Genomic DNA, 22100 nt, shown 5'->3' on the forward strand with positions numbered 1-22100 from the left:
GTTACTTGATGACATATTTTACTCCTCCTGTTCTTCAGAATTCCTTATTGGTTACATATTGCAGCATGTTCACAACCATCATGTGTCTCTCCATTGTCTTCTGTGTGATACCTATTTTTAGTTTTTTGGAGGCAGTGGTATCCCATGTCTCATTGGTCTCTAGCAACACCCATAGAATTTTAGTATTGAAAAGATGGACCTTTGCTTTTGGGGGAAGCTGAGTAGTAGTAAAAAAGCTTGGCAAATTCCTGAAAGCAGTTCACATCACTCTCTTCCCTCTCTTTTAACGCTTGAGTTCAAGCCCTTGTTCTGTGTGGATGGACAGGCCAAACTCTTTGATTACAGATCTCTTTCAGAAAGCCCCATAGCATCTTGGTGTTTGATGTAATCACAGTGATGTTATCTGCAAACAGAAATATCTAGTGGTGAGATGCTCCCCATCTATAGGGAACCTTCTTGGACTCAAAGCTGGCTCTCCTCCCCTCCAGTGGTGACACCAAACATAGAGCTCCCTCTTTTAGGCCTTAACCGGATCTTTATGGTCTGCCTTTACTGAACAGGGTGATTGTTCCACCTTTCAAAGATTCCTGAGTGATGTTCATGCATGCATGGGAAATACCGTGTTTCCCCGATAATAAGACCTATCCCAAAAATAAGCCCTCCCCTTACTGTGTAAGATTCCTCTAAAATAAGCCCTATTGAGATTGCTACTGTAGTGAAGGTGATCCCCTGTGCTACACGCTACATTACGGTACCCTCTGTATGCACCGTCCCCCCCTTCCCCTCGGGTGAAACGCACACCGCGCTCCGAGCTGCATCCAATCAGAGCTGCAGCAGTGAGGGCATCATCCTGTTCTTCCCCAGTGATTTGCTTGCTGGTGCCATTGAGAGCAGTGCCGCGGAGGAGAGCTGAGGCAGGACAACATAAGCCCTCCCCTGAAAATAAGCCCTCTGGTGTTTTTCTTTCCAAAAAAAAAAATAAGACAGTGTCTTATTATTGGGGAAACACGGTAGCTTGTGAAAGTTCACAGGGTAGCATATTGTTCTACCCAATGAAATGGATGAGTTTCTTTTCAGTCAACAAAAGATAAGCACAATGGGCGCTTATGTTTTCTAAAACTTTGAGTTAATTGTGAAATGGTAAAGGTGTGGCTCATTGTTGGTACATGGGTAACTTTAAAAGATTTTGTATAGATGGGAGAGTGGACAGAGTTATTGGTGTGCTCTGCGCCTTTTTTTATTTTTTGTCAGTAAGGTCTGTTTTTTTCCCCATACCGCTGATAGCTTTTTTCAAATAACTTGTATATCAGTCCCTCAGTGCTCTCACAATTATATTGCCTCCAGCATGGATCTGCTCAGTATACATTTGGTTCCCGTCTTCTGTTCATTTTAGTGGCATCTCTATCTCCTCTAGAAGCACATACAGAACTGTGATATTAGGGATCAAGTGTTCAGGAAGATTTCTTGAAATTATTTTCACAAATCTTTTCCCTTTTTCTTCTCTTTATAGTCTTCCTTCCACTTTCATACTTGCATGTCCTTGGAAGGAATACATTTGTTTTCTAAAGACCAGTTTATCCACTTGGTGTGTTTGGGGGACAAAGGAAAGAGGAAGGCAATCCATGAAGCTAAGAATAATAAAATATGGGCTTCAGTCTTTTGTGGCCTTCCTATTTCTGCAGAAAATATAGCAGAATGGTTGGAAAGGAGGCAAAGGGTGTTAAGAATCAGTGTTTTGAACCATCAAACTTTAATTTGATTATTGGTAGTCTATATGTGAGGCCCTTGACCAATGAATGAATGGATATATTACTGGAAGAGATGAACCATGAATCTTGACATTTCTGCTATACATGAATAAGGAAGATGCAAATAATAGGAAGGATAACTCAAGGGTACTCCTTGGAGAGGCAAAGAAAGGGGTTGGGTAGAGTACGTTTTATCATACCCAGGGGCAACAAAAAATTGTTCTTTTCTAGGATATTTGACAGTTGTCTATTGCAGTATTATTATTGCAAAAAGACCACCATAGGGGCGGCCAGGTAGCACAGCAAGTAAGAGCACCGGCTCCAGTGTTGAGAAGACCTGGAGATAGAATCCCGGGCTCAGACACTCAGCACCACACCCAGAAATAACTGGCCGTGTAACCTTGAGCAAGTTACTTAACCCCAATTGCTTAAAAAACAAAACAAAAAAAAAAGACCACCATAAAAATAATTACAATTTACTTTTGTATCCCCTGCAAAGTCTTGTACAATATAGCTACTCAGTAAATGTTGAATTTAATTTAATTGCTCTCAACTATGTGCCTGTTACATAACAGGCTCCTAGTAAATATTGGTTTGTGATTTCTAAGTAGCAGTTTGTTGTAGAATAAACAACAGTTAAAGGACTGAAAAAAAAAACCACATCTGCTACAGTGTTTTCATTTAAAATGGGAAAGATAAACAAACATAAATCAACATATACAATGTAAATTAATATGCACACATTAATATTTAATTGTAGTTAAGATGGCAACAGTAATATAAACACACATGTAACTTCCTCATTTTTCTTCTTAGACAAAACCATTAATATTTTTTCATGTCTTTTTAGTTCCTACAGACTCAGACCATCAGCAAAACCATCATCAAAGATTTATTAGATAACTATTGTTTTGTGTAAATGGTCCATAAAGTCCTACTCAAATGCCTCATCATGGCATAGAGGTGACTTTTGGAAGACTATGCCAGCAAAATGTATATTTTGATACATTCTAGCTTGCTGGGTTTCCAGTACATGCCCAGTGATGTCTATTGTCTTGAGAACTAGTCTAGTTAAACACAGTTTCATTACAAGCTTGATTTCAGGGGGATGTATTTTTTTTTTTTCAGCTTCCTCTACTAGGCATAAAGAGTTGTGATCTTTATGAGTGAAAAGAACACCTACACTGATAGAATTACAGGTCCTTGAAGTATGGAGGGATTGAAGTCTATCTCTATAAAAGGATTTCTTTCACCTTGATGAATCAGGAATCTTGTAAAGTATATAAGTAACATGAACAATGAATAGATTTTAAAGCTTAAAAACTCACTAATGTGGCATTAATCTCATCATACTAAGCTGTTTGGCTAACTCTTCCTGAGTTAGAGAGGATAAAATCTGCATTTGTGGAGGGGAGTTCCCATACTGATGAAATAATAAGCCCTTGAAATATTTCAGTGTGTATAGATATGTTCCTTTATCTTAATTTGAAATGAAAAATCACTTATGAGAACAGATCCATCAGCCTCTTAAAAACCTATTTATTGTACCATAAGCTAGTACTTAAATCAACCAATATTAGGTAAGGTACTGTGTGTGTGTGTGTGTCCCCTTTTGTAATATAGAATTATACAATCTATAATTAATACAAATAATCAAATATATGTGTATCCTTAAATATATATACATACCCTTGTGTCTGTAAGTAATACTCAAGTATATGTGTATTCCTATTTAAGAAATTACTAACCTTAAGGGAGATGCTAACCTTGATAACTGACATTTGTATAATAACACTTTAAAGTTTGTAAAGTGCTTTGCACATATAATTCAAGGCAGAGCCAGCAAGCACATGACTTGCCAGTTTTAGAGCCAAAATGTACAACTTGGATTTAAGAAGTTACTAGGCACTCTGATGTTCATTCGCTTGATCTAAAGAGGACAGAGTCAGTCATAGTTCTCCTCTGTCCAGATTTTGATTGACGGTGATCACCTGAAAAGTAAGAGTGAAGATTCTGAAAAGTCAGGGTGGGGGTGGGAAGTGAGCAGAGTATCAGGATTTCTAATAACAGAAGAGAGATCCTCCTAAGGATTCCATCAGTCATTGGCTAAGGTCCATTACTGACTCAGGTAGCAGTAAACCCTCCTTTTAGGATTCTTGGTCTCCTCATTAGGGTTTAGCTAGTCAGGAAGTGGCTAAAGAGTTTCTTTACCAATTTACAGTCTTATTGGCAGGACCCAGTTCTGAAGGATAAAGACAGAAAAATAAGATAGTCGTTTCTAAACATGCTTGGAAAACATTTCACTGGAACATTTCAAATGGAAATTTCTTAAAGAGCACTACTAGGAAAAGAAAAACACTTTACTGTGTTTCTGAAGAGAAGTGTTGTTTCTTTGGCCAGAAATAAAGGGAAGCAGAAATCCTCAGCACAAGGCATACTCCTTGAGCCTGCAATTTCAGGTTTGAGAAGTCTGCTATTTTACAGCATTTTCAATGTTTTGTTTCGTCCTTGGGCTTCGGATAATGTTCGAGTTGCCAGCTTCAGATGTATTAGTACCTAAAAATATATGCCAGCTTCCTCAATCAGAACTAAAAAATTTAATTGATTTTTAAAAAATTGATAAGAACATTCAGATTTGACGATGGACAAATGAGGAAAAGCGACTTGGATAATTGACCATTCCCAAATTAAGGGCAGTGACCACAAATGCAAACTTTGTTTATGCTGACAAACTAAAAGTACACAGAGGATGAGGCAGATTGTGCTTACTCTTTACAAAATTTCTTCCTGAGTTCACTTAAGATGTTCAGAGTTCAAGAAGTTTTATCTCAGAGAATTGCATGAACCACGGATAAAAGAACAAAAGGATGCTAACATACAATTAAGGAAATTAATACTTCAGTTAATCAGAGTAATATACTTATCCTTGTGGTAGCACTCAAACAATAGATCTGAGGTTAGAGGCTGTTAAGTATTTCATCTTAGACACAAACTCTATTGATACATTTTAGGTCAGAGAAATAGCTTCTCTCTTTACTTCCCTTTCTTTTACTAAAATAGAATTCTTAAATACCTAATGATTATGTTCAATATTGTTAATGTGTTTTTTACTGGATTCAAATTATGTGAAAATTGATGATCCGAATAGGTTTAGTGGTCACTCTGGAAAACACCTTTCAATGTCCACACTATATGAATTAGAGTCAAAGGGGCATTGAGGAAAAAGGGCTAATTATTTTAACACTACAGATGCAACCCACACCCATTTCACAAACCAAGTTACAACAGGCCATCGGATTGTTCTGTTTTAGTATTAAGGGTGCAGAAGAATAAGGTTCCTGGGTTAGGTGGTTATAATAGAGATTAATCAGACACTGTTCTTATTTACAATTTAAAAGGGACAGGAAAGATCCAAGAAAACGAAACATTAACACAACTGTATTCCTTTCAGCAAAAGCATGATATAAAAATCTGCAGTCTTCTGAAAAGTCTTTTTCAGTTTCAGTCCATGATACTGCCAATAAACAGTCAACTTTTATGTAGTACCTTTACATATAGGTAGCACAGTATATTATGCACTGGACTTGGAGTTCAGATGCGACCTTAGACACTAAATTGTTATGACCTTGAGCAAGCCACTGCTTTAGTTCCCTCTTCTGTAAATTGGGGATAATAATAGCACCTACCTCCCGAGGAGGATCAGATGAGGTATTCGTAAAGGGCTTTGCAAACCTGAAAAGTCCTGTTATTATTTTTACTTTGCCATGATTTAAAAGTTTTCATATTCATGACAGCACTTACTCTGAGAGATTTAGGGCAACTGAGCCACAGTTGTGACTTTGCATTGTGATGTGCCAAATGGTGGTCAGGATGAACTCTGGTCTGTTGTTTCTGCCACAAATACATGTTTTATGTAATCTTTGCATTTAATACCTGTTGTGATTAAAGTTTCCTTCTTGGTCCTTCTCCATCAATAGTGCATCACTTTGCTCAAAAGCAACAGATTTGACTGTGGTCCTCTCTGTTTTTAAACTTGAGAATAAAAGAAGAGACAGGAATTTCTGTCCTCTCCAATAATTGTGACTGACAGTACATGAACTAGTTTACAGCTTTTGTAAGGAAAAACTTCCTAACAATTAGAGCTAATCAAAAGTGTAACTGACTGTCATGGAAGGAAATAGGTTCCTCTCACTAAAAGTCTGCAGTTCAAGGCTGGATGGCCACTTGATGGGTATGTGGTAGAGGATTATTTCTCAGGTATTGTTCAGAATAGATGAGCAATAAGTCCCCTTTCAGCTCTGAGGTTCTAGGACACCTGTGACCTTGGGGAAGGAAGGCCCTTAACCTTTCTCAATCCCAATTTACTTATTTAGAGATAGCCAGGTAGTTCAGTGAATAGTGTTGGGCTCAGAGGCAGGAAGACCTGAGTTCTAATTCTGTTTTATCTTTGATTAGCTCTATGACCATGGGAAATTCACTTGACCTTTCTCAGCTTTGGTTTCCTTATCTATAAAATGGGATTAATAATAGCTCCTACTTCACAGGGTTGTGAGGATCACATGAGATAACAAAGTGATTTGTAAATCTTAAGGTTCTATATAAATGCTAGTTACTATTAAATAGCTGTACTAAGTTGTTGTGGGGATCAAATTAGAGAATTATAAACTGTAAACTGCTATATAAGTTATTATTATTGCATGTCTTAGGTATAGTGGATTCAAGGTAGTATGATCAAAAGTATAAAACCATACCTGAAATTATAATTGCTAAATACTATACAATTTTTGAGGCAGCTAGGTAGCTCAATGGGTAGAGCACTAGGCCTAGAGTCAGGAAGATCTGAATTAAAATCTAGCCTCTGATACTTACTGGCTATGTGACCCTGGGCAAGTCACTTAACCCTGTTTGCCTTCATCCCCTGGAGAAGGAAACGGCAAACCACTTCAGTATCTTTGCCAAGAAAACCCCACAGACAGTATGGTGCACAGGGTCATGGAAAGTTGGACGACTGAACAACACATACAGTTTTTAATACAGAATTACATAAAAATTTTTTTGAAGGTAACAGGAAAGGTGGAAATAACAAATAGGTATTATTTAATTCTTTGAATTTACATACCCAGTGCCCAGCACACAGTAGGTGCTTTTAAAAATACTATACTGATTGGCAGGTTCTGCCAAGCTGCCAAAACCTCAAGTCCTGGTGCCTGAATGTCTTCACCCAAAATCTAGTCTAGCTAGCAGTGGAGGGCCTCATTCAGAAGGCTGGCCAGTTCATGTTGACTCTTTTTTTGGCTACAGCAACCCAGAAAACAGGTACAAATGCAAATAGGCTCTTAGTCCTCTACAGCCCAGTGGGAGAGTTGATGCTCAATGGAAAAGTGAACTGAAAAATACAGCCAAGAATCATGTAAAATGAAGACATTACAGGGATTCTCCTACAACCTGCCCTATTAATCTCAGATCGACTGAAGTGTTGTAAGATTAAGGGTGGTAGGATGGGGTATCGGGAGCGGCTAAAGGGCCAGCCGCTAGAGTCGGCAAGGCTCCTGACACAGCCTGGCTCTGGGACCTTGGGTTCAGAAGCCAGGACCTTGGGCTGTTCTCAAACACTATATAAATTCCAAATGGTTTCTTGCCTGGGAGCTCCCTGTACTGATGAAGTCATAGGTCTGGAAAATAGACTTTTAATGTTTTTTTTTTTTTAAAGATAATTTTGTCCACCTATTTTTTAAAAAAGGATTACCCCAATCCTTATAATACACAATATGCTTAATATGTGGAGAGAATCTTGAGCTAGGAAATCCAAAGTTTTGAACTTAAACATAAGTAATAGCTTTTAGTAATCATTATTCTCAGGGCTGCTCATTGTTAATGATATACTTCTCTACTCACCCCTGCCCCTATAAAGTAAAATTATATTTTAATCAAAGGGCAGGTAGGTGGTACAGTGGACAGAATACTGGGCCTGGAGTCAAGAAGACCTGAGTTCAAATCCAGCTTCAGCCTAGCTGTGTAACCCTGGGCAAGTCATTTAACCCTATTTGCCTCAGTTTACTTATCTGTAAAATGAGCTAGAGAAGGAAATGGCAAACCCTCTGGTTATCTTTGCCAAGAAAATCTCAAAAGGGGTCACGGGAAGGATACAACTGAAAATGACCAAACAACAATTTTAATCAAATATCATGAAAAACAGAATTAAGGTATTTTAAATAGCCAGTTGTACATGTTCAATTTGTCTGCTATTCCTGAATGTTTTACTTTAAAATGCAACAGAGAAATTTCTTCCTCTTTCCCCAGGAAGACTATGATCGCCTAAGACCTTTATCTTATCCTATGACTGACGTCTTCCTTATATGCTTTTCTGTCGTAAACCCAGCCTCCTTTCAAAATGTGAAGGAGGAATGGGTACCAGAGTTAAAGGAATATGCACCGAATGTACCCTTCTTATTAATCGGAACTCAGGTATGTCTGATAACTAGTCTCATCCCTTTCTACTCTGTTCCAGCTCTCCTCTTACCTGGGTAATCATCTTGACAGTTTTGATAATGCTACTTGCTTCAGAGACGAATGACCCCTCACCGCCCCATGACAAAATATCTAGCCTCATCTTCTATTGCCCAAAGCCAAACTAGATGAGTCAGTATCCTACACACACGGACGGCTGTCCCACCTTTTTACCTCAACCTGATGAATTCCTACCTAATTCCAGTCCCAAATATGACCTTGATATCAATTTCCTTTATGCTCCCCTGGAACTTTAGGGCCTTTCTTTTTATTTTTTTGGGGGGGGAAACCTTTCTTTTAGCATTTGTTGCATTCTCCCCTCAAACAATATTACTATATGTATATGTTATATATAGTGATACATAACTAAAAATAATTTTATATCTCCTAAATTGTCAGCTCAAGGACAAGAAAGGTGACTTGTTATCTTGTATCCCCTCAGTGCCCAATATATAAGAAAACATGTTTGAACTCGGTTTCTATCCGAGAAAAAAAGATTACTGGTAGCTGCTATAGTTGGTTTGGGGTATTGTCTGGGTCAATGGTTGGCCTCAAGGTTTAGCAAATAATCCAAATTGTCTCACTTTTGGATTAGAACTAAGTTCTATAGTCAGTTTGAAGAAAATGCTGGAAGGAGCAACTACTACAGTTTGAAGGGGAAAACACCACACCTTTTTGTCTATTTTCTTTAGGAATGTGGGAAATAAATGGGAATAATTATTTTATCTAATCTTGAAATGCCTTGTAATTTTGGCATGTTACTGATCTTTCTTAGATTGATCTTCGAGATGACCCCAAAACTTTAGCAAGATTGAATGATATGAAAGAAAAACCTGTATGTGTGGAACAAGGACAAAAACTAGCAAAAGAGGTAAATGGGTCATTCTTCCCTATCCCTTTTCAGGTAAACCTATTCTTATTAAGAAACATAAGGTAAAAGTAATGTCAGAGATGAATCTATGAATACCTGCCTATACTTCTAAAAAGTAAACTTTTAGGAACTCAGAAATATGGGCAGACAAGTCAGAGAAAATTTAAATGCTGAAAGACTTTTTGGGTCACTTTTTAGACAAATAACCATTTAAAGGTGAAAGAAACTTAGTACGTGCATCTGATTAGGAGCAACTACGGGATTTCAGTGACTTCAAACAAAATCATCAGTCTTGCAGCTTAGTTTAAAAGTAACGTTAATTCATGATTTTTTTCAATTTCTTGTAGACTTACTCATGATGGCAATAAGCATCAGTCATTTGAAGAAATAATAGTGGCACACGAGACTTTACTATATTTTGGTTCTAATATGAAATTTATATTCTTCCTTGTAATAGCCAATTAGAAATTAAATGTAAATGGGTATCTTTCAAATATAAAAAAAATCTTTATCGGAAGACAGGAATGAAATATTTTAGTGGGCATTTTTTTCCCAAGCAAAAAACCCATAATAATTTATTTCAGAAAACTTAAAAATGCGTAACTATTGACCTTTTCTCCTCCACAGATAGGAGCATGCTGCTATGTGGAGTGCTCAGCTTTAACACAGAAAGGCCTGAAGACGGTTTTTGATGAAGCTATCATAGCCATTTTAACTCCAAAGAAACACACAGTGAAAAAAAGAATAGGATCAAGATGCATAAACTGTTGTTTAATTACGTGAGACAGGGCTGCATTGGCCAGGAATACTATGTATTTCTCTCCCACTATAGGAAACGGTACAGATAAACCTCTTGCAGGTAAAGTTTAGAAGCTGAGGTCAAGAAAGTAAACTGCCTTGAGAAATCTGCGAAGTTCATTAAGAATAGCCATCAACAGGCCAGGAAGCAGCCAACAGCATCTGAAGCCACAATCTGTTACAAATACTTTATTTCAGCTAGAAGGTACAATCTCTCAGGGGTTTCATAGTTTAAAAAGCTACAACCACACCATGTTGCAACTGCATAAAAAAAAATGCTGTAAATGGAATTGCTTGGCTCTGTAGTAATACTTCAGAAGGTTTGAATCTTCTGCTTTGACCACATAAATTTCTGCACAGTCTTTATGGAATCTGCACAAAGAAACGCCTTCTCTTTTTGCTCCACTTATCTGCTCTTGTATGTGAGCTGCTTCCTGTTCCTGTAAATCCATACAGGGGAAATGAGAAGACCAGCCACGTACCCAAAGGTGGCTCCCAGCGTACATGAGATGGGCCAGACCTAAAGAGAGAGAGTGTGGGAGACAAGAAGGAAAATGTTTTATCTTGTACTTGAGCACAAGTTCTGTGTAATCTAAACATTTCTATTTTAAAGCTTAACATGCTTTCCTAATGAATGCCAAAACTGTAATAAGATTATACCTACATTTATCACGAACACTAAATGCTGTACAGTTTTTAGTTAATGTGCAATTAAGATGTATCTGGACTTCTGCCAACTGTAGATTTAGTTTGATGCTCCCAAAACTTGCATGAGAAACATGCTAAAACTTAAGTTTTGGGTCAGACTTATTAAATATCTTCCCACTTTGCTGTATATCTTGGGCTCAATTCAGATCTTCAAAGCAGTTCATTTTTACCAAAAAAAAAAAAAATTCTTGCCCTGTTACTGTGGATATGTACATTGAATGAATAAGAAGGAATTTGTGGTTACTAAACAAAAATCTTTGAACTATATAAAATAGGGGAAGAGACCTAGAAGTCAAAACATGTTACATGAAATTTATCACAGAGCAGATGCTGTCAAAAAGTCCTTCTGGGAACCCTTCCCTGCCAAAAGAGCTAAGACTGAATGTCCTATAGGTTTCATTTCAAAATTGGTAAAAGGATAATAAATACACAGAGGTAAAATGGACTTTGTGATCACCTAGACCAGGGATTCTTCACCTTGTTTGTTTCATGGCCCCTTCTCTGAATGTTTTTCTATGCATAAAACACAAAAGATTACAAAGGAAACCAATTACTGAAATAGTTATCAAAATATTTCTAAAAATAAGTTCATGGCCACAAGGTTAAGAACCCCTGACAGGTTCTAGACCTCACTAATTTTTATGTATGGGAACACTTGGGGTTCATGGAGGTAAAGGGACTTGCCCAAGATTACAAAGGCAGTAAGTGGCAGAATCAGAATTTGAAACCAGATCTTGACGTTCAGCTCCTAGTCTTTTAATCGGTTTCTTGAGCCTTACAATGACAGGAGTAAGTGTTGATTTTATTTGCCTATTGGATCACAGAATTTCAGAGTTGGAAGGGACTTAAGAGGCTATCCATCCAAACCATATGAGAAAAAAAGATCCTCTCCTAATATAGCCTGTAAGTAGCCCTCTGGCTTTGTTCAAAGAGCCCAAGAGAGAGAAATTAACTATGTTCCAAAATATCCTATTTCCTCCTTTTAGTTTTTCTTTACATCAAGCCTAAATTTTCTTCTTTTCAACTTCTGCCCTAATTTGTAGAATCCAGAACTGAAGATTCTATTCCACGTATGGTTGGTTTAATTTGCTTTCAGACAAATTCTGCTATAATCAGTTTCCCATTTGGAACTTAAGAAAATGATTTTTTGAATCCAAGTGAGTCTTTGCATTTATCCCTATTAAATTTCATTTGGCCCAATATTCTACACCATCAAGATCTTCTGAATCCTGTCATCCAGTGTATCAGCCATCTCTTACAACTCTGAGTCATCTGCATATTTTAAAAGCACACCATCCATGCCTCTATCCATAATAAAAATACCAAACAGCACAAGACCAAGCACAGATCCCCAGAGCACTCCACTGGAGTCATCCTAAGCTAACACCAAACCATTAAAAATGACTCTTTGAACCCCCAATTATTCAACTCATTCCAAATCTACCTTAGACACACTACCAGCTAGCTGGCATGTTTTTTTCCCCCCATTTCCTCCCACAAGAACAGTAGGAGAGATTTCATCAAATAGTTTTACTAAAGTAGATCTCATTTGCCCTGATCTACCACTGTAGCAATCATGTTCGAAAATGAAATGCAGTAAGTCTGGCATGTCCTATTCACATGGATCTTTCATCACCATGCTTTTTTTTCTATAAGTTCACTACTTTCTGGGATTTTCCCAGGAACTGATGTCTGCTCATAATTGTCACAGATCATTTTCGTCATAATTTTAAATAAACGAGGACATATGCCTTCTCCAATCCTGTAGTATCCCCCCCATTTTCTTGGTATAGTTTGTGCAATCTTGAGGAAAAAGATTGGTTGGATTTTTTTTTATTTCACATGTAGTCCTCTGTATGTATTTTAGTATACAGGAACTTCTAGTCCTTGAAATGAATGACACAGTACTACTTTAAGGTAATACTTAGTCTTCACAGCACAGTCCTCTTGGTAAAGGGACCGCTTTGCTAGAGGTCCATGACAGACTGGCCTAGTACTGAATAACAACACTTTTATGTAATCATTCAAATAAGGTTCAATTATACAAAGGGTAGTCAGTAATTAAGGCAAATTTTCATTTTTATTAAGTATTTATTAAATATATACACCTCTACATACCCTCGTTACTATGTCTAAATATATAGTATGTACTCAAATCACCTTATTGACTGTACCTCTTATATAAACATATAATCAGGCAAATTTAATCTAGGACTACCCCACCACCATTTTTTTTCTTACTTGACTGTAAAATGTTAACTATCCCTTTCCATATTTCAGAGTCAGGATAACTCATCTGATTCAAGTAGCTAAAGAACATTGTAGAACGTCTCCTAGTTTTTATAGCCCAAATCATGGTTTGTTATATTCAATTTGGTTTCTATAAGGTTCCAGGTATAAGCTGATTAGTTACCACAATTAAATTGCATATTTCTGGGTAATGGAACATTAGACTGTTCCCACTTGAAAAATGTTTCAGTACTTAAATGTGCTGTCAGTCATTAAATTAATAATACAATGGCTCACTGTATGTTAAGTCTATAGGAAATGTTTTTTTTTAAATACAAAGGCTTCTGCAGAATAATAATAAATATTTACATCATGCTTCTCAGTTTATAAAGTGTTTTCCTTACAACAAGCCTGTGAAGCAAAGCGTATTATTTCCATTTTACAGATGAAGGAAACACTGCTCAGATGGGTTGAGTGATTCGTAAAATAAGATCCTACTTCTCAACATTCACAAAAGTAGGAAGTGTAAGAATTGGGACTTGAATCTAGGTGTTCCAAGTCCAAGTGCAGTTTTCTTTTTCACTCTACCACTTTACAGGATTATTTTACCCAGTAAAAAAGCTATTTTTATATCATCTAAGTTGTTCTTCATATTAGCTAGAGAAATGACGACTTTGGAGTCAGATGGCCCAAGTCTGAATCTTGGCTATTTTCCATATATTTACTTGGGTGACCTTGGGCAAATCCCTCAGCCTCTCTGGGCACTAATTTCCTCACCCGTAAAGTGAAGGAGATTGAAGAGATGATCTCTGTGGTCTAAGCTCTAAAGTCTTATGAACCTATCATCTAGAACAAGAAGAGTGACCATTTACTATTTTAAACTAGGTTTGGTGGACTGCTGCTTTTAGATCATAACTATGGACAGATTTTTTTTTATAGTGTGAAATGAATCTTTAGAAATCTAGCTGAGCTTATTCAGAATATCCAAGCTTATTAGCTAACATACTTCACAGCTAACAATTTCTACGAAGATGGTTCACAACTGGCTAGATTTAGCACAATGAATCCCTGAGGTAGCTGCATTATTTGAATTTGCACTGCACAGTTCCATCGGGCTAAAACCAATTGCCATATTTTACATACACAGTGCAAATTCAAATACATGCAACCACTGCTGGATGAGGAGGCAGGACACCTGAGTTCTTATTGCAGCTCTGCCATTACCTTATGCAGGTCACTTCACCTCTCTAAGACATATTTTCCTTACCTGTAAAATGAGCTCCTTCCAACTCTAAAATCCTAAAGATTCTAATTCCACCTTGGTTGCAATAAGCATTTTTAGACCATCAGGCTTTCATCTTTACATTCCAAAGACAAATTATTCATTCATTATTGGTCTTTAGAGCTTTAGCAAAGATGATAATGTCATCTGTGATTCTGAGGTGCCTTAGGTTGTACTCCTTTGACCTTGATTAGTTTGGGGTGATTTGTCCCCTATTCAGAGCTTTTAAAATGAGCATTTTCTTATGGGAAGTCCTAGTTACACTACTTTAATTCAACCAAAGATTTGGGGTTTTGTTGTTGTTGTTAATATTAGGTCATTGGAAATGACCTTTCAGTAAAATTCCAGGGTTTGAGGTTTTTTTTCTTTTCAAAACAATGAAGGCAGTTCCTTGGAAACAAAATAAAACGATATCATAGTAATATGAGCTAACCTGGAGAGATCAGTCTGAAATTACATTTTCAAAAGAATTAAGTTTGATTATAGAAATGCAGGAAGTAATCCAAATAACTTAAACTGTTCTTTTATTGCTTAATAAGTCCTGTTTCAATGAATAATAAACTTAAAATTAGTATTTTTTGCGTAAAATGTGGTGAAGTTCTTAAAAATATTTTTCTCTCTAAAATTGTTTTATTTTCTCTGCTTAGTGCATTACCTTTTACAGCAAAGTGAACCTCAGCCCAGACTAGGTTAAGCTTTCAAAAATTCCAGATTAGCAGTGCCTGAATGAAGCTTTATCACTGAGTATTTCAGTAACCTTTGTTTCAAAATAGTGCTTCTATGTGCAGTACCATTATTAAACTTAAATACAAAATAATAGTTCTGTTTTTTCCTAAGTGATTTTTTTGGTCCCTATTAACTCCTAGATGACAAATAAAATAAATATGCAGAGTTTAGCGTGTGTGTAAATCATCAAACTTCTTATCCTGTATAATGGTAGCCTGTATTTAAAACTAAATAACAGCCTTTTGCTATTAAGGAGAATGTGTATTAGTTTTCTTTCTTCCCTTTATTTTCACTTTTCCTTTCATCTACTTAATATGGTTAAAGAGTCCAAACCATTTGTAGTCAACATGTTCAGACCACTTGTAGTCTATTAAAATCCAAAAATATTTTCAAAGGCTTGGTGGATCTTCCTTTTTAGCTGCCCAGTCAAATTCCAACTTGGGTAAATCTCTGTAAAACTCTCTGTAAATCCCTATCTAATTTCAGGCCTATGCTCCTGTGCTGACATTTGGCTAATATTCATTGAATTATCCTATAAATAGCTGAAATTTTTTTCAAACTTGTGGTCAAATAACCAAAAAACCCCAAAGTACTATTTTTAAATGACTTATTTAGAGCCATGAATTATAATTCTGAAACACTGCTTTTCAAAATATTTTACATAGATTTAGGAAAATACCAACAATTAAAACTACCCCCTAATATAGAGGAAAGAAAATGCCTAGCTTCTGGTGCATGTCCTAAAGCCATCCTAATCCAGGTAATACATGTCTACTTAGTCTGATTTTACCTTCCTAAGAGACCATATTCCAACTAAACAGGTTATTTTTTTCTATTATATTATGATTTTATTAAACTAAACAGTGTTTGAAGTAAATGGGCCAGGACTACAGTATAGGAATATTTGTCAGGCAAGACTTCATCCCAAGTCATTTTTGTAGTAGAAATTTAACGTAAAACAAGAAACCTTAAAAGGCAGTTGATTTGGAGCAAAGGGGATCAATGGCAAAAGCAACACTGCCATAAGCCCCAGCCTTTGTGAACGGTTGCTATTACTGGCCACCTCCCACTCAAGATTCTATTAATGCTCTCCATTAAAAACTAAAAAATCCCAATATGATGAATACCCCATCTTTTCTTCAAATGCTACTACTTAATCTCTTATTTCTGTTGTTTTGATAGCAATGATAATATTTTATGCAAAGGGTACCTTGTCTTTATCAATCTTAAAAGAGCCTTGATTTAATGTGACATATTCAACAGCAAGCATTACTTGCCTATATGATGTGCTAGGCACAGAAGATACAAAGATGAAAAGTGGTAAGAAACAAATAGAGACATATATACAAGCTAGATACAAAATAAATACAGCGTAATGGGTGAGGGAGAGGAGGGCACTACAAAAAAAAAGTTACATTTTTTTGCTCAAGAGGCATGATGGTATAGCAAAGAGATGGATCTGGAGCCAGAAGACACAAGGTGTATGCCTTTGGGCAAATCACCTTACAATAATACTGTACTGGCATCACAGTTTAGTGGAAAGATGATTTGCGGTCAGGGCCTTGATTCAAATCCTAGCTCTGCCACTTCCTATCTGTATAGGCACTGTTTCCTTACCTGTGAAATAAAGGGGTTGGAATAGATGATCTCCAAAGTTCTTTTCTACTCTAAAATTTCCTTCACAGAAAGAACAGTTTTGCTCTCAATTGCTACAACTGACCCCCAGGTGGGATTAAGTAAACAATTAACAAGCATTTATTAAGAGACTACTACTTGTCAAGCACCATGCTGGGTGCTAGGAATAATACAAATACAAAAAAGTTCAACAATCCTTACTTTCAAGGGATTTAAGGTCTATCAGATACTCTATTGTGAAAACCTGGGTTGGCCAAGTAGTCTTTTGTTCTCTCAAACTGAATAGTGGAATAAAGTAATGCATAAAGACATATCCAAATTTTTGCTAAAACAATCTTAAAAAAAACCAAAAAACATTGTTGGGTAGCTAGGTGGCGCAGTGAATAGAGCACCAGCCCTGGAGTCAGGAGGCCCTGAGTTCAAATTTTACCTCAGACACTTAACACTTACTAGCCATGTGACCTTGGGCAAGTAACTTAACCCCAATTGCCCTGCCCTCCCCCCTCCAAACCAAAAAGCAAAAGTAACCCCCCCCAAAAAATATTAAGTGTGCATACATATATGTACATATTTAAATATGCATTTATATACGTTCATAGTTTCTATGAACCCTTCCCTTAGCTGTATAACTTGCCTTTCATATTCTTTTTTTCCTCTTTCACTTTGTTATGCTTTTTCTTTTCTGTGTCTCTTGTCTCATGCAAAGGGAATAAGTACTTGTACAGCACCTACTACATGTCAGTTACTGTTCTAAATGCCTTACAAATATCTGATTTGATCCTCATAAATCTTCAAGGAAGGTACTGTTATCTCCACTTTAAAGCTGAGGAAACTGAGGCAAACAGAGATTAAGTGAACTGCCCAGTGTCACCCAGGTGGTCAGTATCTGAGGCTGGAGCCAAAGTCAAGTTTTCCTAACTTCAGGCCCAACTGATTCACCTTCCTGCCTTTAAACTCCAGAGGAAATAAGTTTCAGCAAATCCATACCTAGAGAATAGCTGATATTTTGGTTTGAAAGATCTTACTTTCTAGGTGCACCTCAAATATTCAATTTTTATAGAGGTGTTTAATAAACACTGAATTGAACAGAATTCAATATTTAGCTTAGAATTTAATTTTGTTAGGTTAAATGAAGGGAGACAATTTCATTTTTTAAAAATTGGCCTAAATTTATCTGAATAACACAGCTATGCATTAGTTTAGAATAACTGATATGGATCAGGCACTTGGTCCAAGGAATTATTTTTTTTAATTACCAAATAAAAGGCACATCTCTCTTCAGTCAAGTGGAAAACAAAATAATGCTACTGGCCAAGGTACCCTAATGAATTTTGGAAGAAAAGTTAAAATTCAGTATTGGATTTTAGTATAAAACCTAGCAATTTTTGAAACTGCTATTCAAAGGCACCACTACAAAAAGATTAACTACACTATAGGTGAAATTTTTTAAAACTTTGTTTATTCTAGGAAGTATATAACCTTTCCCCCATATTTTGCTATTTTAAGCCCCATATTATTTTTCATTAAAATCAAAAGTTACTTATGTTTTCTTAAGAATAAACAATTCATCAAAACTCAAAAGGACCTCATTTGGTTCTCAAAGTATCTAGTTTATGTCATCATGCAATACTGATTTTTCTCTTATGAATAAAAGCATTCAAGGAACTATAAGAGGAAAAGTAAAGGAGAAAAAACAGATTTCAAAATCTTAACAGTAATCATAAAACATAAGTTCCACAAGAGATATAAAACTTTGCAGTTATCTCTTTTTTAAAAAATAAATCAAAATAATTGCCAAAAAATTATTTTGAAAAATGTCAAAAATCACTTATGTATACATTCTAAAATCATATTAACTCTTCTGATCTAACACTTCTGAAGATTTCAGTTCTAAATCATCAAGGAAAAAAGATTACAAGTAAGCATTCAAGTAAGAATTAAAATCATATCTATGGGCACACAATAAGCAGTTAAGAGCCCAGAAAATGCAATCATTTCCAATATATATAAAATAATGTTAATGTAACAAGTACTTAAGATTTTGTACAGTCTTTTTGCTCAATTTTACCAAAACTTGTTGAATGAGCTAAAATATATTTAGTGCTTTAAGATTTTAAAAATCAATCTAGGAATACAAATAGTGTAAACGTGGCAGTTAATGGGTATTTAAGGGCTTTATAATGAAAATTTTGCCATGTCCTCTAGGTCTCTTATTCATGCCTTTATAGATTTTCTTTTTTGCCTTCTGGAGGGCAATTGGGGTTAAGTAACTTGCCCAAGGTTACATGGCTAGTTTTTTTTGTGTTAAGTGTCTGAGGCCAGAACCGATCTCCGGTCCTCCTGACTCTGGGGCCAGCGCTTTTACTCACTGCGCCACCTAGCCGCCCCTATTCCTTATAGATTTTAAAAATTTTCAATGACCAATTTTAAAATGTCTTTTTTTTTTCTTTTTGAATATATTTCACTACTAAGGTAAATATGCCAGTTTATGAATAACCTCTGGGTGAGTTGGTCAGGGGAAAGACAGGTAGAATGTGGTTGGTCATTTGGTAGTCACATTTTTAAAATATTCCATTATGTTTGCAAATTTCTTATGTCTCACATTCGATTTCCTGTATTCTTTTTAGAGATACGTATGTGGAGTATTTTAATTTGAAATGAAAGAATCATACTTAAAATAAAAATGTTACAATCCCCAGTCTACAAATATGTAAGTATGTTTAGGTGTCTACTTCTATGACAACAGAGATTAGAATTCGAATAAAATGAATAGGTACCTATGTTGCCAGTGCAACATATTTTAAAATAATGTCATGCCCATGACCTAAAAATCACCTGAGGTGTTGTCCCTTTGCCTCTTACACGCAACTACATTTAATAAATATTATTCTTCACATCCTGTATCCTGGGAATAAAAACCAAAGAGAGAGAACTCTCAGGAGTTTAGCAATGTTGCACTGAGAATTAGACAATTAGCCATTAAGACATGTAGGTGAAGCCAGACTTCCAACTCCTTGCTCTTACTGTTTATTCCTATAAGTGACAGAAACAAAAATACTATTTTTGAAATCAGCAATTAATAGACATGAGCTTCATTAAAGATGAAAACATACATATTATGTTAGCAATGGGGTTATAAACTAAGTTTAGACTTTAATTTAAAAGCCTAAGTAAAATTAGAAGTTCTTGCAATTAGTATATATTTTCCCTACTCAAAAATAAGGAAAATTACTGATGTTTCCAAATTGCTCTCATTAATGTTATGTGTTGCAGGGGAAAATGGTGTATAATATATAAATTAAAGCACTGAGGACACTGAAAACCACTGCCTTCCGATGAGCAAGATGAACCCAAAGTTGGAACCAGTCATCTATTTAATTTATCCATAGGGTCTTAGGATCATAGCTTATCAAAGGGAAATTGCTGAAGCTTTAAGGTTTCACTATTTTGTATTTAGACTGTGTCAGTTATAAATACAAGTAACTTTGCATTTGCATTCCAAATGGACTTATTTTAAATTCTGATGAAGTCTTTGCTGGTCCTGAATGTTAATGTCCTTTCAGTAGTCACCGAAATGCCCCATTAGCTGGCAGGTTTCTGAATATGGCAACTCATATATGAAAAGATGAAAGTGCAAATCAACGTTATCTTTTTTTGGTGGTGGAGCTGTGCTCGATTTTACAAACATTTATTAAGCTGAAGTATACTAGGCTCTGAAGACATGTATGATCTACATATATATTCATGGACAAAGTTTCTCTAGTAACATTCAGGAACTTTGTGTGTACATAGAAATTATGTAATAAATGTGTAATGAAAGGGTATAAAATGCTGATTGGGGGTGAGAAGTAAAAGAGTCAGTCTTCATTCATGGGGAAAAGAGTAAAATCAAGTAAATCTTATAGGGATGAGCGCCCAAGACCTTGCCCTAAGACTTTAATTAAATGAAGTAGTAATAAGCCAGACAATGCTACCATGTATGGTTACATTAAAATAAAATTGTTAGTTTATTAATGTGATTGTTATTTAATCATAGCCACCACTAAAGTTCACATACCATTTAACTTCCTACTAACTGTATCCAATAAAAGGTAGAATTTGTTTTAGTACAAGATATATTTAAAACAGAATTCTAACAGCTATGTTGCAGGGTGCCCCAAAAGTCTCAGTGCGTGTACAGGAAAACATCTTACTTAAAAAACATATCTAACCAAGTTCATAAAACTGATACTAATCCCTGAATATAGTCAATATAAATTTTTAGTAATGTGACCCTGATTTTGACTTAAAGTATTTTATACTACGTAGCACTTAAATTTTGCTCTTTTTCTAAGTTTTGGGAAAAATCTATGCTTAACAAATATTAATTGCTATGTGAAGCTAGGTAAGTCACTTCTCTTGTATAGTCTCAGGCTACTGATTAATCTGTAAGTTACAGAGCAAGGTTGATATTCATTGGTAGTTACTTCCTCACTGAGAGTTTACCAAACCAATGAAATAACAGGTCCTACCCAGGAAAAAAAAATGTAATTCCTACAAATGAAAATTACGAAAAATGGGGTCAATAATATTTTATTTATTCTGCTAGCATTTATAAAGAATTTTAAGGCTCAGAAAGCACTTTACATGTTATCTCATTTGAAGCTCACAACAATACCCCTATCTTACATATGAAGAAACTGAGGCTGAAAGAGGTTAAGTGACTTGCCCAGGTTCACCTGTTAATACATGCCTGAGTCCAGATTTAAACTCAAATCTTCCTAACCCCAAGTCCAACACTATCCTCTTTGTACCTCAGCTGCCTAAATTCAAAGAGATGTTCAAATAAATGAGGTAAAACTTTATTTATCCCACCTGGGTGGGGAAAGCCTGTTTCACACGGGATTTTTCTTTTCCAAATAGTTGAAGCTTTATTTTTTTTTTAACAACTTTTGAAAGATCTTTCTGAAATGTCCAAGATTTGGAAGTTGTTTCTATAACAATTTTATAATTAAATATAGTTTGGTTTCTTTAGCTACAAATTTTTCAGTCTTTTTAGTTGTATCTGACTCTTTAAGATCCCACTGGGGTCTTCTTGGCAATGATACTGAGGTGGTTTGCCATTTCCTTCTACAGCTCACTTTACAAATGAGGAAACTAAGGCAGATAGGGTTAAGTGACTTGCCCAGGTTCACCCAGCTAGTATATAAGGTTGGATTTGAATTCAGTTCTCTGACTCCAGGTCCAGCAGTCTATCCATTATTCCACCTACCTGCTAACTTAGCTACATACAAATTTTTTCAAGTTAAATGACAGACTTATCTATTTTTTAATTACTACAAATAGAATTTATGTGAAAAAAAAATTTGAGGTGAATCAAAAGTTACCTTTTTCACAATTGTCACACACACCCAATCATTCTTCCTCCACATGACAGCCCTTCTGATAGCTAGTGACTGGCAGATGGAGAGCCAATCACTGTAAATACTGAAGTAACAATACTTTACACATAACATATTGCTTTGATTATAAAGTACTTTACATCATTTGATACTCACAAGGACTCTGTAACACAGGTATTATAATCAAAATTATTGCCATTTCACAGATGAGGAAA

At 35.8% G+C, this 22100-nt stretch overlaps 2 protein-coding genes across 4 annotated transcripts in view; one reads left to right on the plus strand and one right to left on the minus strand.

Annotated features, from left to right (window-relative positions):
* RHOQ (ras homolog family member Q) overlaps window positions 1-14962 on the plus strand; it is a 43981-nt gene extending 29019 nt beyond the window's left edge. The window contains exons 3-5 of the mRNA XM_069071633.1: window positions 8049-8213; window positions 9031-9126; window positions 9754-14962. Of these exons, the coding sequence (XP_068927734.1) occupies window positions 8049-8213; window positions 9031-9126; window positions 9754-9909 (417 nt within the window). The 3' untranslated portion in view covers window positions 9910-14962. The remainder of the gene's footprint in view (window positions 1-8048; window positions 8214-9030; window positions 9127-9753) is intronic.
* PIGF (phosphatidylinositol glycan anchor biosynthesis class F) overlaps window positions 10099-22100 on the minus strand; it is a 49770-nt gene continuing 37768 nt past the window's right edge. For all 3 annotated transcript variants that reach the window (XM_069071630.1, XM_069071629.1, XM_069071628.1), the window contains one exon: window positions 10099-10444. In XM_069071630.1, the coding sequence (XP_068927731.1) occupies window positions 10331-10444 (114 nt within the window). In that variant the 3' untranslated portion in view covers window positions 10099-10330. The remainder of the gene's footprint in view (window positions 10445-22100) is intronic.

The sequence above is a fragment of the Petaurus breviceps genome, unplaced genomic scaffold (genome assembly GCF_028583685.1).
Source record: "Petaurus breviceps papuanus isolate PSGF00001 unplaced genomic scaffold, PetGlider_PUasm1.0 90842, whole genome shotgun sequence".
NCBI lineage: Eukaryota > Metazoa > Chordata > Mammalia > Diprotodontia > Petauridae > Petaurus > Petaurus breviceps.